The sequence below is a fragment of the Oculina patagonica genome, chromosome 9, assembly GCF_052425735.1.
Source record: "Oculina patagonica isolate OP01 chromosome 9, crgOcupat, whole genome shotgun sequence".
Taxonomy (NCBI): domain Eukaryota; kingdom Metazoa; phylum Cnidaria; class Anthozoa; order Scleractinia; family Oculinidae; genus Oculina; species Oculina patagonica.
The window spans coordinates 29,743,102-29,760,136 of record NC_135766.1 but is presented as its reverse complement, the minus strand read 5'-3'; the positions used below and the strand labels follow the sequence as shown (position 1 = coordinate 29,760,136).

Sequence of the window (17,035 nt, the reverse complement as noted above, 5' to 3'; positions counted from 1 at the left end):
AAATACGGTAGCCACCTGTTGCTCGGCAACTTTTCATCTTTCGAGCAACGTTTTTCTTTGCAAGCAACTTTTGCAGTTTCGAGCAACTTTTTGCAATTACTAGTCCGAAGATTGTCCGAGTGTTGTTCAAAGGCCGTACGAACGTCTCCGAGTATTTTTCGACCATTTCCGAAGATGAAATTTGCCGAAGACTTCGACTGAGGAAGTTCAGGGGATGCTTCAACTTTCAGATTATTAAAGCTGATTTCCAGTCCGTACTGCGCAGACTCGGGGTTTGTTTTCGTTTTTGTTTTGAATTCGTTGAAACGTTACACTTCGGTGACAGCATACATGAAGTTTTTTAGTCCGCCATTAAGAGAATTAATGAAGAATTTCCGATGAGCTGCGGAACGTCGGTTTGAAATAGCGTCAAGGTTCCTCTACTCGTTATTATTTGTTCTGCAAGGATATCTGGCGTTAATTATGAAGAAAAAGGTAAGTTTGTCGCGGAATTTTTAGTTTTGCTTGTAAACATTCCTTCGTGTGGGCTCACATAAACATTGCAGCCGAGATTGCGCAGTACGGACTGGAATTCATCTTTAAACATTTAAACTTATCAGCAAACATGACGTCATCGGTATCTTAACGATTGTTCTTCAGTAACAGAAACCCTTGTAATTCAACAAATTTCAGTTGCCTTAACCTCAAAGGTAAATGAGCATATATTTAGAAAATTTTCTTATTTTAAGGAAACGTTTAGGATTTTTTTGAGCAACTTTTGAGCAACTCTTGGGACATCTCGAGCAACTTGTGGCTAAGCCTAATTGACGGGCGCTCGGCCGGTCCAGTTTTCGTCGGCTTTTCTGTACTCCCCTTAAAATTTATATTGCAGCAAGACGAACGCAGTTTTTATGCCATTAGCCACCTTCACCTGGCCAATTTGTGGGAGTTGTATGCCGGTAATTATGCGTAATGCGTACTGCCTGAAAAAAGTTGACCGCCAGGGACTTGGTGGGAAATTTCAGGCAGTGGGAGTGCGAAACAGATATAAAATTGCTAGCAGCTAGATAAAACTATTTAAGAATGTTTAGTTGTTGATTACTTTGTTGTCATCATGATGGTGGCCATGCTTTATGGGTCCCCCCCCCTCCCCCACGAAAAAAAAGAATCAAGTTGCAGTATAAAACTATCAAACCTGATACCATTTTTAGCGAATTTGAAACAATAATGGTAGCGTGATTTGAACACTGGGCAAAACGGATGTAAAAAATATTATAGTTTGGCCTCTTAAACATTGGCGATAAACATCATGGGGCTCTATTAAATTATCACCCAAGAAGACCGTATGAAAATATCAGCAAATCACATTTTATTGCAAACATTTAAAGCTAACATACAAAATACATTGCATATATTGCATATACATATTATGACCTTTGCACCCAAACGTTTACAATCAAATCGTAATGTTGACAAAGTAAGAAATCGTCTTCCTAAACAGAACTTAACACTTAAAATCACTAGACCTTTTCAGTAAAGCATTTCAACTTGTTTGGGCGCAGTTTTACAATCAGTTATAAAAATCAGAATCAACGCATTCGTTCATATAAACAAACTACACAAACATTAACAAGATCTGGTAGAACTTCTTCTGTTAAAGGTTTCAACAATTTAGAAGTTCACTGAAGAAAAAAAAATAAAAAAATAAAAAGCTTTTACCCTGTCAAGGTACCGTTTATACAGGCGATTTTTGTCGCGCAACTCAATGCAATTTTTGTATCGTCGATGTTGCATCATGCCCAAGTTTCCTGTAATATCGCGGTGATTTTATCGCAACTATTTTACACGCGTGCAAACGGGCCAACTCGCGGCGATTTCATGGCGATTTTATCTCAGGAGACTTTATGCAACTTCGGCGCCTCAAAAATTGCATTCATTTGCGCGACAAATTAAAAATCGCCTGTGTAAACGGGCTTAACAGTTAACCTATTTTCCGTTACCAGAATGGTAACCTACAAAAATATAGCCCAATAAGGGCCCGATTATATGGCGAATTTCAGCCCCGTTTGCCGGGCTGGAATTTTGTTGCAATCACATGGAGAATTTCAGCCCGGGCTGAACCCTTTTAAAATTGAATAATTATCGTGGCCGCCATTTTCTTTCGTTGAAAACCACCACTGCGAATCCGCAAGCTCACTTTCAGCCCGGGCTGAAATTGAAAACGCGATTACATGAGGTTTTTCAGCTCGTTTGCCCGGGCTGAGTTTTCCAGCCCTAAGGGCCTCTTCACATGAGCCCGGTTAACGGGCTGTCTCGGTTACCAGGACAGATTTTGACGTCTGTTCATATGGAAAATTTAAGCCCGGTTGACGGGGATAAAATTCAAGAAACGAAACCAAAATTGCGACACATGAAGTTGCATCTTTTGCGACTATCGTAGCTTTATCGACCCTTGTAACTTTACTTATAATGCTAATTCCCATATTTCAAAAGTGGAAATAGATACAAGGCAAAATTATGCGATTTTGACCGCCCAGTTACGAAAGGGAAGCTATTTTTTCAAAAAAAGTTGCGTCCCGGTGGCCTGGCTGGAGTGTTCATATGGGAAAATTTTCTTCCCGGTTGCCGATATCTCGTTTGCAGAAACCGAGATATCGGTAATCGGGCTGGCTCGCTTTCTCATATGAACACATCAAAAATTTTACAAAGAAAATAGGAGTGAGCCTATATCTCGGTAACTGGGCCAGCCCGGTCAACCGGGATCATATGAAGAGGCCCTTAGGGCCTCTTCATATGATCCCGGTTGACCGGGCTGGCCCAGTTACCGAGATATAGGCTCACTCCTATTTTCTTTGTAAAATTTTGGATGTGTTCATATGAGAAGGTTGGCCAGCCCGGTTACCGATATCTCGGTTTCTGCAACCGAGATCTCGACAACCGGGAAGAATATTTTCCCATATGAACGCTCCAGCCCGGTCGCCGGGACGCAACTTTTTTTGAGAAAATAGCTTCCCTTTCGTAATTGGGCGGTCCAAATGGTTTAATTTTGCCTTGTATCTATTTCCACTTCAGAAATATGCGAATTAGCTTTATTAATAAAGTTACATGGGTCAATAAAACTACGATAGTCGCGAAAGATGCAACTTTATGTGTCGCCATTTTGCCTTCGTTTCTTGAATTTTATCCCCGTCAACCGGGCTAAAATTTTCCATATGAACAGAGGTCAAAATCCGTCCTGGTAACTGAGACAGCTCGTAAACCGGGCTCATGTGAAGAGGCCCTAACACGCCTCATAATACCGAGGGTAAATATCCCTACTGAAACTAACCTTTCCCAGAGAAAATGGCAGCAAGCATGAAAAAGCCAGGCTAATGACTGCAGCTGTAGTGATCTAAAACAAAATTCAAAACCGAAAAAGTGAAACAAAGGAAAACATGTTTACGTCAACTGCGTTAAAAAAAAACGTAAATACAAAACAGACAATTAATAACAGGTTATGTCTGCGTTCGCAAGTGGACAAAAACTAACGAAACATAGCAAACCATGCATGTTAAAGACTGAGTTAAATATGTATTCACCTTCATGTCAAAACTCTTTTGCCGGTGCAGGGTTGAAACTCGTGGCCAGAACATGAAATATAAAAATGTAGAAGGGTAATGAACGTTTATTCGTTTGTCTCACGATAGAATCGCTTTGAGATGTTGATCGCGACGTTTCGACTGCAATACTGCTAGTCTTCATCAGGCGATGATGTCGATTGTTTACGCGTCGCTATTTAAACACGTTGGTTCGCTGTGATTGGTGCATTTCGATCCTCATTATTATTCCGACTAACAGATGATGTTCCCTCATAGGTCCGCTTTGTAGTTGAACGGCTGTTGTGCTTTCTGATCGTAGGTATCCATGCTTCAGGAATTTCAATTCCGCTATCTCTATTGATGTTATTAGAATGAAGTCTTATTTGGATAGCCTCTTTGACTTTGCAATGTAAGAAGATACATCGGATCAATTTAGGTTTCTGGGAAACTGCTCACCTACCCCTCCACAAACCTAACATTAACCCTTACTTATCGCTTTGGGCAAAATGTTAGGTTTGGGGAGGGGTAGGTGAGCAGTTTCCCAGAAACCTAAATTGATTTTCTCAGAAACCTAAATTGATCCGATACATCTTTATTGAAAGCTTAACATAGTTGAATGTTATTGTACTTGCTTCTTTTTGTTTACTTAGCGGTTGAAATGTTTAAACGGCCGAACGGTCAAGGCAACAGCGGATGTTCTAATCTATTTTTAAACTTGGACAAAAACTTCACGAGAAAACGTGTTTGTAAGTTGATTGTTTTCAGTTATCCTGGATTATCCTGGATATGTATTCACCTTCATGTCAAAACTCTTTTGCTGACGTAGTGTCGAAACTCGTGAGAAACTGCTGAGCTAAGAAGAAAAACAGTCCTTTGCTTCTGAGCCAGAACCATCCTTGGAGACCCAGGGGCAGTTAGTGGGGGCGGGGAAAAGTCTATACGGGCGAAAAAAAATTTCGGCGAAGAAAAGTCAAGAACGAAAATAATTACCCCCTGGGTCTCCGAGGATGAGCCAGAACATGAGATTGAAAGATGTGCGATATGCAATTTTTGGATTTTGCAATGTTAAAAGATCCTTCTCTATTGAAAGCTTAACATAGTTGAATGTTGTTGTACATACTTTTTTTGTTGACTTAATTGCGGATAAGCGCTGGTATTCGGCATGCATGAATTGCTAAAAAAGGTTAAAAAGTTAAAACGGCTGAATTGTCAAAGGAGAGCGAATGTTCTCACTTATTTTTAAACTCGGACAAAAGCTTCACGAGAAAACTTGAACGTGTTTGTAAGTTGATTGTTTTTAAACTGGATTGCTGAAGCAGGCTCGCGCGAGTTGAAGCTTGCAGAAAAAAAAAGTGAGGGAAGATATTTGAACTGTTGATAAAAGACAATTCCATACCCACTTCTACTAATAGAGCGGTTTTCATTTGAGTGTCGAAAGTAAATTACGTTTGCTTTGGTCTTGAATTACTACGCTTAGTGATTGGCTTAAAAATCACGCGCCACTTTCTTAGCCAATCAGAAGTAAAACCAAAACCAATCGTGACTCGCTAGCGCACGTTTTCCCGCGCTTCGTGCCAGTTACATGTATTTGCTTCGAGTTTTGATTGGTTCACTGGATTGTCTATGTTCTTTGTGATTGGCCAGAGTAATTACTTTGGTTTTGGTTTTACGACACTCAATTGAAAACTGCTCTAACGTCAAACCAAAAATCAAACCAAATAAAAATCCAAAAGCTCCAATTCTTGAATTGCTGAAGGAAGTGGGAAGTCTCTCCGTTAGCAAAGGATGTTCTAACTTGTTTCGAAACTTATTGAAGGCCACTCCGCATTTCTGAATTGTCAGGAATGCGTATTCCGCAATTCCGCAAAGTGCTTTGAAAGTAAATTACAGTCAAAGTTTTGAACTGTCACTTAATCTCTGGAATAACAAGCTCTTGAAAGCGGCCGCGTCCAGCTTTGAAAATTAGCAACTACTTAAGCTTTGAGGCCAGTCAAAGCTTCTCATTCGTATTGTCAGCACACTTCACAAAAGTATACATTATACATTACTTGATCTGATTAACCATACAAATATAATACTGGCAAATAAAGAAGCCTAAGCCATGTTTTATACTGTCATAAAACAAGACGGGCATTTGACACGAGGGAACTGTAGAAAACATGGGCCGCAGGCGAATGTTTTCTACATTAATTATTTCTCTATGTTTTATACTCTGATAAAAAAAAAAAAGTTTTTAGCCAATCAGAGCGCGCGCAGACTCCTATCTATATTTTAAATGATGTTCGTTGATAAATATTTAAAACCAAGTTGTAAGCAGCCGCGACCACCTTTGGGAATTACGAACTAATCTTTTCCTTTGGTTTTTAAAGTTCCCGAAGCGACCAGTTAAAGATTCTCATTCATATACACGGATCCAGAGTTTCAGACTTCCGGTCCAAATTCAAAAGAAAAGTGAGACTCATTAAGTCAGGCTATTGTGTTTTGCGATGTTTAACAATGGTCTGACTTAATGAGTGCTTACTTATTCTTTGAACTTGGACCGGAAGTCTGAAACTCTGGATCCGTGTATTGTTAGAACACTTTAACAAAAGTATAAATTATACATTACTTGATCGCATTAACCATGTCAATATAAGACCTTTGGATTTTTATTTGGTTTGATTTTGGTTTGACATTATGCAAGGCACTGGAATTAAGAATTGCTTCTTATCAACAGTGCAGATTTCTTTGCTCCTTGTTTTCCTGCAAGCTTCAACACGCGGGACCCTGCGACAGCAATCTAGGATAAAAACAATCAACTTACAAATAAGTTTTCTTGTAAAGCTTTTGTCCGAGTTTCTAAATAAGTGACAATTCAGACAATTCTGACAATTCAGAAACCTGACGGAGTCCTGGCCTTCAATAAGTTTCGAAACAAGTTAGAACATCCTTTGTTAACGGAGAGACTTCCCACTTCCTTCAGTAATTCAAGAATTGGAGCTTTTGGATTCTTATTTGGTTTGATTTTTGGTTTGACGTTATTGGAATTCGATAAGGAATTGTCTTTTATCAACAGTTCAAATATCTTTCTTCATTTATTTTTCTGCGAGTTTCAACTCGCGCGAGCCTGCGTCAGCAAACCGGTTTAAACACAATCAGCTTACAAACACGTTCAAGTTTTCTCGTGAAGCTTTTGTCCGAGTTTCAAAATAAGTTAGGACATTCGCTCTCCTTTGACAATTCAGCCGTTTTAACTTTTAAAACATTTTTCAACAATTCATGATTGCGGAATACCGCCGGGCTGCTGTTATCCGCAAAGTCAACAAAAAGAACTAAGTACAATAACATTCAACTATGTTAAGCTTTCAATAGAGAAGGATCTTTTAACATTGCAAAATCCAAAAATTGCATATTGCACATTTTTCAATCTCATGTTCTGACATGAAGGTGAAGGTGAATACATATTTAATTCAGTCTTTAACATTCCGACCATGGTTTCCTTATTTCGTTTAGTTTGTGTCGGCTTGCAAATCGAACGCCAACATATAAACCTATTGTTAATTGTCTGTTTTATTTGCGGTTTGTTTGAACGCAGTGAATTAGAACGTAAATTGTTTCGCTTTCTTTTAGCGTGGTTTTCACTAGTGATGCAAGCACATGCGCAGGAATAACAGCTATTATTTCACCGTGAAAACGGCTTCGACTCAAGCAAAAGCACAAGCGCATAGCAGTTTTATGCTCGTGCTTGTGCTTGCGGCAAGCACAAGAACAAGGATCAACATTCGTCTTTTTGCGTGATTGGGCTTATGCTTGCGCTTGTGCTTGCGTCGCTAGTGAAAACCAGGCTTTAGAAATGTAGATAAAAAATTTGATTATTATTCAGTGACTTTGCTAAATTGTCGAAAACTTTAATAATTTTAGCGGTTCAATTTTGAAGTTTTTAAAAAAAAATAACTTTATATTGATGCATTTTCTTTTTAAATCTTAATTGTAAATAGATGATTATGAATAATTTTAAAGTTTAGATTGTAATTTATAGGTAGCTGTTTTTAAACATTGAAATTAAGTTAGGTGTCCCCAACTATTCTTTCTTTGCTTCCAAACAAGTCGAAATGCCTTCACAGTTGAGCGATTACACGCATTAGGTTATAGGTTTAGGAAGATTATTTCTTTGTCAACATTTGACTGTAAAAGTCTTCCCCGAGAAAATAATTAATGGTATAATACGTACATGCAATGTATGTTGTATGTCAGCTTTTAATAAACGTTTGTTATAAAATATGTTTTGCTCATGTTTTAGTACATTGATTTTTTTGTGCGATATTTTAAGAGCCACCTGACATTTATCGCTGCGCTCACTCGTGGGAGATATTAACACTCGAAGATAAAATTCGTATCCTCTCGCGGTCATGTAATAGCTTCTGATCTTTTAGGTCAATTAATTATTTATTCAGATTTAAAAAGAAAAAAATCCAACTTCAAGTCTTATTCGAACTCGAAGTCAAACTAGAGGTTTCAGGATCCCAATTTTGTGAGCAAAATATTGCGTACAGAATATTCAAGAACTTCCTGTTTAAAAACGCTTTTCTCCGCGTCCAGCCGCCATCTTGAAAGCGGAGTAGACCCTGGGAACGAGGTTACTCCTGAGGTTGAGTAATGGTCAAGCGAAACCTCTACTTGTCTCATGGCTAATAATTATAAAAACAAATCGCACGTGTACACACGCCGTGAAAACAAACTCTACTAGTCTATTTCAAAACACTTACTCCTCCGTTAAGCCTCCGTTAAAACAATTGAGTTTCAGAGGTGCATTTTGAAAAATAACATTCTTAGGGTCGGTGTTTATATTTGTCTGACCCGTATGAATGGGAAAGTCCCTCGTGTTCATCAAACTCTTTTAAAATTCCCAGAATGTCACGCAACCTAAAGATAAATTTTAGCGAGCACTTAATTTAGCTATTTTAGCCGAACTCGCTAAAATCGTTAAAATTAGTAGCCGCTAACAATAGTAACTTTAAGGTACGTTTTGTGGAAACACACACAAGCAGAATAAAATGAAAAATAGTAGATCATGTCTTTGTTCTGTGGTGTTATCCTGAGAGTAAAATAAAACTGAAGCCCCTCTCCCACTTTTTCCCCAAGTCATGTAAATTACAGTGGTAGCTTTCGTAAGGCCATCCCAACAAAATGTTTCGTTTCCCATCGCCCGACCGACCCATTTTCTCGAAATGTAAAAAAAAATCCAGATTCACTAGTCAAAGAGGCAAGTACTTTAATACAAGCACACGATCTTGTTTTATTAACAACAATTGATATGATGTGATGTCCTTGTCTTGAATTAACATCGATACTAAGTTTTTCAAAGGCTGTTTCGCGCCAAGGGCATTAACGATTGTTCCGACATTCTCAGCGAGATCGACCTAAACAAAATCTTTCGGTTCTGCATCTCCTGGCTTTTTAAATGAACCCAGACCCCCGCTTCGGGAACTTTAAAAACCAAAGGAAAAGATTAGTTAGTAATTCCCAAAGATGGTCGCGGCTGCTTACAACTTGGTTTTAAATATTTATCAACAAACATCATTTTTAATATAGATAGGAGTCTGCGCGCGCTCTGATTGGCAAAAAACTTTTTTGTTTTATCAGAGTATAAAACATAAAAAAATCATTAATGTAGAAAACATTCGCCTGCGTCTCATGTTTTCTACATTTCCCTCGTGTTCTCAAATCAAATGCCCGTCTTGTTTTATGACAGTATAAAACATGGCTTAGGCTTCTTTATTTGCCAGTATTATATTTACATGTTTAATCAGATCAAGTAATGTCAGTAATGTATTGTATGTATAATTCTTAATTTTTATTATAGTAGGTCCACATCAGCCCTTTGGCTGCCTTTTTCCCAACCTACTTATCAAATAAAGTATGTTTTGTGTTTTTATGTTTTATACTTTTGTTCAAGTGTGCTGACAATAGGCCTTTCTCGATTATGCTAGTAAAACTGGCATTTAATGCTACTAGAAATTCTCGAATAAAGCCAAAAAAATGCTAACATAATGCCTGATTTCTTTACAAAATGCCACTTGAATTCCAAAGAATGCTTTGTTTTATTTCAAACAAAACGTACAAACTCTTACATTATATGCTCATATCAACAACAGGTGATACTGTAGTGGACTGTAGTGATCGATCACTTGCTATAGATGATGGAACTGGTCTATCTTGCAAGTTCGTGGCCGATGCCATCTTCGCTGATCTTGGCTGAGCAAGAGAAAGAGTTACCCGCTGACCACCCATACCTTTTTTTCCGTTGGTGCACACACACAAGTAATACAACGCACAGACAGTCGACTCGAAACAGACAGAAAACAATCAAATTTTAAAAGTAATCAAAATATGAAACTTTAGGATTATTTATCCTTCTGAGTTCTGAGTGCTGAAATCTGGATCACAGTCATGAAAAATGACAGAAAATGCTAGCAATTCTTTTTCAAGAAAAAACGAAAAAAAATGCTCGTTTTCCCAAAAAATGCCGAAAAAAGTGCAAATCGAGAAAGGCCTAGCTGACAATACTGCGAATGAGAATCTTTGACTGGCCCCTTGGAAGCGTTAAAAAAACAAAGGAAAAGATTTAATAGTTGGTAATTCTCAAAGCTGGTTATTATTCCAGAGATTAAGTGACAGTTCAAAGCTTTGACTGTATTTTACTTTCAAAGCATTTTGCGGAATTGCGGAATCCGCATTCCTGACAACTCAGAAATGCGGATTCCTGGCCTTCAATAAGTTTCGAAACAAGTTAGAACATCCTTTGTTAACGGAGAGACTTCCCAGTTCCTTCAGCAATTCAAGAATTGGAGCTTTTGGATTCTTATTTGGTTTGATTTTTGGTTTGACGTTATTGGAATTCGATAAGGAATTGTCTTTTATCAACAGTTCAAATATCTTTCCTCATTTATTTTTCTGCGAGTTTCAACTCGCGCGAGCCTGCTTCAGCAATCCAGTTTAAACACAATCAACTTACAAACACGTTCAAGTTTTCTCCTGAAGGTTTTGTCCGAGTTTAAAAATAAGTTAGAACATTCGCTCTCCTTTGACAATTCGGCCGTTTTAACTTTTTAAGTTTTTTTAGCCATTCATGCATGCCGAATACCACCGCTTATCCGCAATTAAGTCAACAAAAAAAGTATGTACAACAACATTCAACTATGTTAAGCTTTCAATAGAGAAGGATTTTTTAACATTGCAAAGTCCAAAAATTGCATATCGCACATTTTTCAATCTCATGTTCTGGCTCAGAAGCAAAGGACTGTTTTTCTACTCAGCTTAACAGTTTCTTACGAGTTTCAACACTACACCCGCAAAAGAGTTTTGACTTGAAGGTGAATACATATCCAGGATAATCCAGAATAAAAACAATCAACTTACAAACACGTTTTCTCGTGAAGTTTTTGTCCAAGTTTAAAAATAGGTTAGAACATCCGCTGTTGCCTTGACCGTTCGGCCGTTTTAACTTTTCAACCGCAAAGCAAACAAAAAGAAGCAAGTGCAATAACATTCAACTATGTTAAGCTTCTAATAGAGATGTATCTTCTTACCTTGCAAAGTCCTATAAATTAAACTCCAATTTCTACATTTTTATATTTCATGTTCTGGCCACGAATTTCAACCCTGCACCGGCAAAAGAGTTTTAACATGAAGGTGAGTACATATTTAACTCAGTCTTTAACATGCATGGTTTGCTATGTTTCGTTAGTTTGTGTCCACTTGCGAACGCAGACATAACCTGTTATTAATTGTCTGTTTTGTATTTACGTTTGTTTTGAACGCAGTGAACGTAAACATGTTTTCCTTTGTTTCACTTTTTCGGTTTTGAATTTTGTTTTAGATCATTACAGCTGCAGTCATCAGCCTGGCTTTTTCATGCTTGATGCCATTTTCTCTGGGAAAGGTTAGTTTCAGTAGGGATATTTACCCTCGGTGTTATGTGGCGTGTTAGGCCTCTAGCATGTGATGCTAATGAAACTGAGAAAATGAATACATGAATAAAGAAAACAGCTTCGGCCTTTTGGCACTTTGAAGTCGAAACTACAACTCAACAATTATTTTAAAGATTTTTTTGGTTGTAATTTGTAGTGAGTGAACTCTTTCACTTTCAATTTTTAGTTATAATACAAGTAGGGTAATCAAATGGTCTTTGCGAGCATCGAGCACAGCGTTTTTCTTTGCGAGCACGAGCATTGACAAAAATTAACCTTGCGAGCAACGAGCACTTTTCAAAAAGCTACCCCACCAAAAACCGAGAATGCGAGCACTTTTAAAAATGTGCGAGCACGAGCAAACGAGCATCCACTAAAATTTTGCGAGCACTGCGACATTTTGAGGCACCATTCATGACCCCTACAAGTTAATGCGAAGTCGGAAACCTTTAATCGAGAAGTGGAGAGGAAATTTTAATGCACTAACTGTTGTTTTACTATGAATTTTTGTCCAGGTTGATCGTTATAAAATGTCCATTGTAGGGAAGGGAACACCATTCTTGGAACAAATCGAAGTCGATGAAGAACAAGACGTAGAAGTTTACCGAGTTCCTGCTCACAACAATGTTACTGCTGCTGACTTCTATCATGATTTTAAGATGGTAAGTTCATTACTTAGACTTCTTGTCGAGCTATATTTTTGTAGTATTAAAAAAGTAAAGCCAGAGGCACCCGCCTAACTAAGTCTTCATGCGACTGTTCGTTAATTTAAATTTGATCCACGGTACCGACAAAGTGAATAAATCTCGTTATACAACCAAAAAGAACATTCGCAAAAGATTGTTCAATATTCAAATATGTAACAAAGCGTGCTTGGTGAACTTATAAGACATGGTTGGATTTTAAACTATAATTGCCTTCCACTTTGGCAGATGGGTTTGATTATGTACAAAGTACAAAATTCCAAAGACCCGGCTATTTTGTTTTATTTATACATTTTGTATAGAGGCGAGTTTATATTCTCACGCTATGAAACATTTCCACGAAGCTGTCCCGAAACCCGAGATTATGAAAGGGTTAAGAAATTGGGATCAATTAAGGTTTCTGGGAAACTGCTCACCTACCCCTCCCCAAACCTAACATTAACCCTTACTTATCGCTTTGGGCAAAATGTTAGGTTTGGGGAGGGGTAGGTGAGCAGTTTCCCAGAAACCTAAATTGATCCAGAAATTGTACATGTACTGGCCTGCTATATTGAAATCCTTCTAGGCGAGTAACCCAACTGGCAGCGCTACCGTCATTCCATATAAACAGGGCCTAAAGCCCGGTTCAGACGCCGATCTTTTCATGAGCCGAACCTAATTCCTTGAATTAAGTACATGAAAAGATCGGCGTCTGAATCAAATTAGAACGGCTATTTCAATTTGGAACGGCTCACCCGTTCTTCCCGCCTGGCTTGGCCGAGAATTTCGCCTGTGGAACGCCTTTGGAACGACTTTGATTCAGACGCCGTACTTTTCATGTGCCGATCCTAATTCATAAATTATTATAATGTATTTCGACTGTTTTATTAGAACTGTATTAGGAACGGCCTCGGAACGGCCAAAAAGTACGGCGTCTGAATCAAGAGGCGTACTTTTGTCAATTTGTGTCGGTCCAAATTCGAATTGAGTTCGGCTCATGAAAAGTACGGCGTCTGAACCGGGCCTAACAGTGATTCGAAGTGCTAAATTTTTTGTTTAAAACGGGAATATTATGGAATCCGTCTCCCTCTTTTTTGAAGAAGTCCTTTTGACATTTGCTTTCTTTTTTTGTAGGGTGTGACTGTTACCAGAGTTCTGTCACGAAAGGCCTGCTACATTGCCAAAATGGACCCATCCGTGTCATCTCCAAAGAAACTGAAGGGGGATCTTGCGCGGGTAAATATATTGATCTATTGCTGGGGTGTTATAAAGCACTTAGTTGAAAAACAGCAAACATAATTATGCAGACCAAGACACTTTTTTGTTATCGTCAACTACGTAGTCATTCATGTCACATTCTATTTTATAACAGTTTAAAAAGCAAATGAGACAAATTTCTTAGCAAATTTTAAATTAGTAAAATGTCGACCATTTTAGCTCCCTGGTTCCTTAGCTTGACGACAAACAATTTCGAACATTACGTAAGTGCCAATATAATTTTGACTGCCTCATTGCCCCAATTTGAACTGTTCAGTGTAACATTTTATCCGATAAACGAACCGCTGTTTGTGTTTCGTATTTATAACGTTTATTCGTACGTCAACCATTGTTAGCTTAACAGTTCTTTAATGCGCTTAAGAGGTCTTCTTTTTTCGAAGCTGTTTTTCATAGTCACGTCTTTTAAAACTGAACTCAAGTCTTATTCGAAGTGAAATTCTCCGACTTTATCAACCATATTAAACGTCCTGGACATACGAAAATTAATTTAGGATATGGAATTTACAGTTCTTTAGGTCGCGCAGGACCCTTGCTCATTAATATATTCATTAGCCAAATTTCTTGTTGGAGTGCTATCTTGTAAAGCTTTAATTCACTACATTTTGAATATCGATTCCTCTAAAATTTAATAAGGATACTCAGGGATGATGGAATTACATCAAGATTGTCCTTTTACTGAGAGATGACCGTTGTCTGTGATGTTACAAGCCCTTAAAGGTTTAACTGAAGATAATGCGATTTTGTGTCCAAGTTTTAAGCTAGCACAGCGCACCACATTAAATGATTATATAGCCTAGTGATAAATCGTAACTTCTTTTGTGCTCCCGCTAGAACGAAATTTTCGATTTCAAAAACTGCTACAAGTTAATGGCTTTTAAGAGAGTAAAAATGTGAAATCTAAACTTTGAAACATGCTATCTTCATTTTGAGAAGGAAATTTAAAAATTCGCTCTAGCCAGAGCACAATAGAGTACACCAAGTTTATGTTCCTCGCGAATCAACTCTTGAAATTCTATATCGGCGGAGAAAACTTGGACACAAAATTGCAGGATTTTCCGCTTCCGAAGACCTTCCGAGTCAATGTTTACAACAACGTGTGATATATTCAAAGCTGTGAATCTAATTATGATAATTCCCTATGTTCCAGTGCACGTGGCACAAAGCTGAGAACAATTACTAGTAATTACTTGTATAAAAGAGTTTAAAAACAAACATTCTCATGAATATTTCGTTTGTTGTCGGCTTCAGTCGTCCTGCAGTTCGTGCATACTCTTTAAATAAATACATACTAATGATTGCAAGGGTCCTGCGCGACCTTAAATTCCTGAAAACTTGACAGTTTGCTCACTGTACATTTAAATATTATTAAAAGAAACAGAATTTATTTAAACATTTTGTTATGAAAAAGTGTTATTTCTTTTTAACGATGCGGATCCATAATATGAGCAGACTAACTGCTACTTTTGTCTTTTGAGCAATTGATAAAAGAGCGAATCATTAATTATTTAATTAACAAATATTTTATTTAGTTTATTTGTTGTCTCGGTAGCACCATGCATGAAAATACTCAGGAATACATTTGCTGTTTTTGTTTTTCACAGGCTGCTTCCCAATCAAGTGAACTTTCCACGACAATACAGAATAATCTGGTAGTGGTGACTGGTCCTGCCAATAGACTTCTACTTACAAAAGACATTCTGGACTTTTGCGGAGCCTTGGCGATTTACAAAACAGAAGTTTACAACGACCCAATCGAGGATGGAAATGGAACTATAAGTAAGTTCATATAAACTACTATTAAGGTCTTTTGAGCCCCTCGGGAGATTATTTCTTTTTAAGACATTATGAGTGAGACGCCATGGGGACTTCTTTCAAAATCATATAGGTAAGGTAAAGTAAGGTAATTTTATTATCAAACTAGTTTCAACATAAAATTAACTCGGCGCCACTATACAGAAAACTTCAGTGCAAGGTTGTGGAAGCATTAGCTTGTTTACATCATCCCTTAATCGATAAGTCGCCACGTCGTTGCACAACACAAACCTTATTCTGGAGTCATTCCATGTATGGGTTTTACACATCATTGATATATCAGTTAGCTGGCGTACATCATGTGCGATATAAGGGAAATAAATTGGACTTTTTAATGTTTTAATACCAGTATTTGGTAACACATTTTCGCAAAATAACAATGTTCATGAGTAAATGTGATGAATGAACACTTTCAAAAGTTTCTTTGTTTCCTTGTTCATAGATTGTGATGTATGTGTGTGCATTGAAATTGATAGTGCTTACTCTGAGATTATTAAATTGTTTATAAAACACAAGGAATTGTCTTTACCATAACATATTCAGAGACCAAGTTACCTAACATCTACGATGATCCATGGGATGACCTGTATGTATAATTTTCTTTGCAGCTGTAAGAGCAGCAGGTCGACAGAGGCGACAGACCGCTGTACATGTGCGTGCGAACACATACACATCGTGCCTTGCGTCAGTGAGTCATGGCCATCAGGATCCCTTACAAAATGTTAAAGATGGGAATTGTTGGCTTAGTCACTGGGATCTTCAGTGTCAAATGAAGCATCTGGATCGGGACTGTTATTACACTGTAGATTGTAAAAATACTAAAACTCCAACTCCACAACAGGATGATGTCTGGGTTTGCACTTCAACGCACATTTTCCAGTTAGAGGCCCATTGTTGTGACTACGTGTGCCCTTCTGGTAACGGAAAATAAGATAATTGCATGTCAAGGCCGGTTTTCCCAGGCGATTTTTGTCGCGCAACTCAATGCAATTTTTGTCGCGATATCCTGCGATATCGCGGCGTTGAAATCGCCATGAAATTGTCGCGAGTTTGCACGCGTGGAAACTAGGGGCGATAAAATCGGCGCGATCCCGCAGGAGTTTCGAATCTGTTCGAAACTTGATGCAACTTCGGTGCGACAACTATTGCATTGAATTGCGCGACAAAAATCGCCTATGTAAACGGGCCTTTAAGAATATTTTTAATTAAGAAATTTGGATAATTCTTCAGTGAACTCCTAAATTGTTGAAACATTAACAGAAGAGGTTCTACCAGATCTTGTTAATGTTTGTGTAGTTTGTTTATGTGAACGAATGTGTTGATTCTGATTATTTTAACTGATTGTAAAACTGCTCCCAAACAAGTTGAAATGCTTTAAAAGGTCTAGTGATTTTAAGTGTTAAGTTCTATTTAGGAAGACTATTTCTTTGTCAACATTATGATTTGATTGTTAACGTTGGGGTTCAAAGGTCATAATATGTATATGCAATGTATTTTTTATGTTAACTTGGTTTGCAATAAAATGTGCTTTGCTGATATTTTCATACGGTCTTCTTTGGGTGATAACTAGTGTCACTAGTAGAGCCCGATGATGTTTATCAAACACAGCTCATTTACTGTTGAGACCCAATGATTTATCCTATTTAAGAGACCAAACTGTAGTATTTTTACAGCCGTTTTGCTTAGTGTTTAGATCATGCTACCATCATTGTTTCAATTTTTTTTTTGGGGGAGGGGGGGGGGGTAAAGGGGGGGA

The 17,035-nt window shown here is 37.9% G+C and overlaps 1 protein-coding gene across 1 annotated transcript; it reads left to right on the top strand.

Moving 5' to 3' along the window:
- The first annotated feature begins 10,690 nt into the window (after positions 1-10,690).
- On the top strand, positions 10,691-16,815 carry LOC144664789 (uncharacterized). The gene is made up of 6 exons (XM_078526004.1): positions 10,691-11,228; positions 11,416-11,478; positions 12,022-12,168; positions 13,324-13,425; positions 15,069-15,243; positions 15,888-16,815. Exons 1-6 carry the CDS (start codon positions 11,175-11,177, stop codon positions 16,208-16,210), a joined length of 864 nt encoding a protein of 287 aa, XP_078382130.1. The 5' UTR covers positions 10,691-11,174; the 3' UTR covers positions 16,211-16,815.
- Positions 16,816-17,035: the final 220 nt, after the last annotated feature.

Coding starts and splice junctions, on each gene's coding strand:
- LOC144664789 (XM_078526004.1), top strand. CDS start 11,175: ATGTTCTGGCCACGAATTTCAACCCTGCACCGGCAAAAGAGTTTTAAC. Junction 11,229..11,415: donor AAAAGAGTTTTAACATGAAG/GTGAGTACATAT, acceptor ATTTTGTTTTAG/ATCATTACAGCTGCAGTCAT. Junction 11,479..12,021: donor TGCCATTTTCTCTGGGAAAG/GTTAGTTTCAGT, acceptor ATTTTTGTCCAG/GTTGATCGTTATAAAATGTC.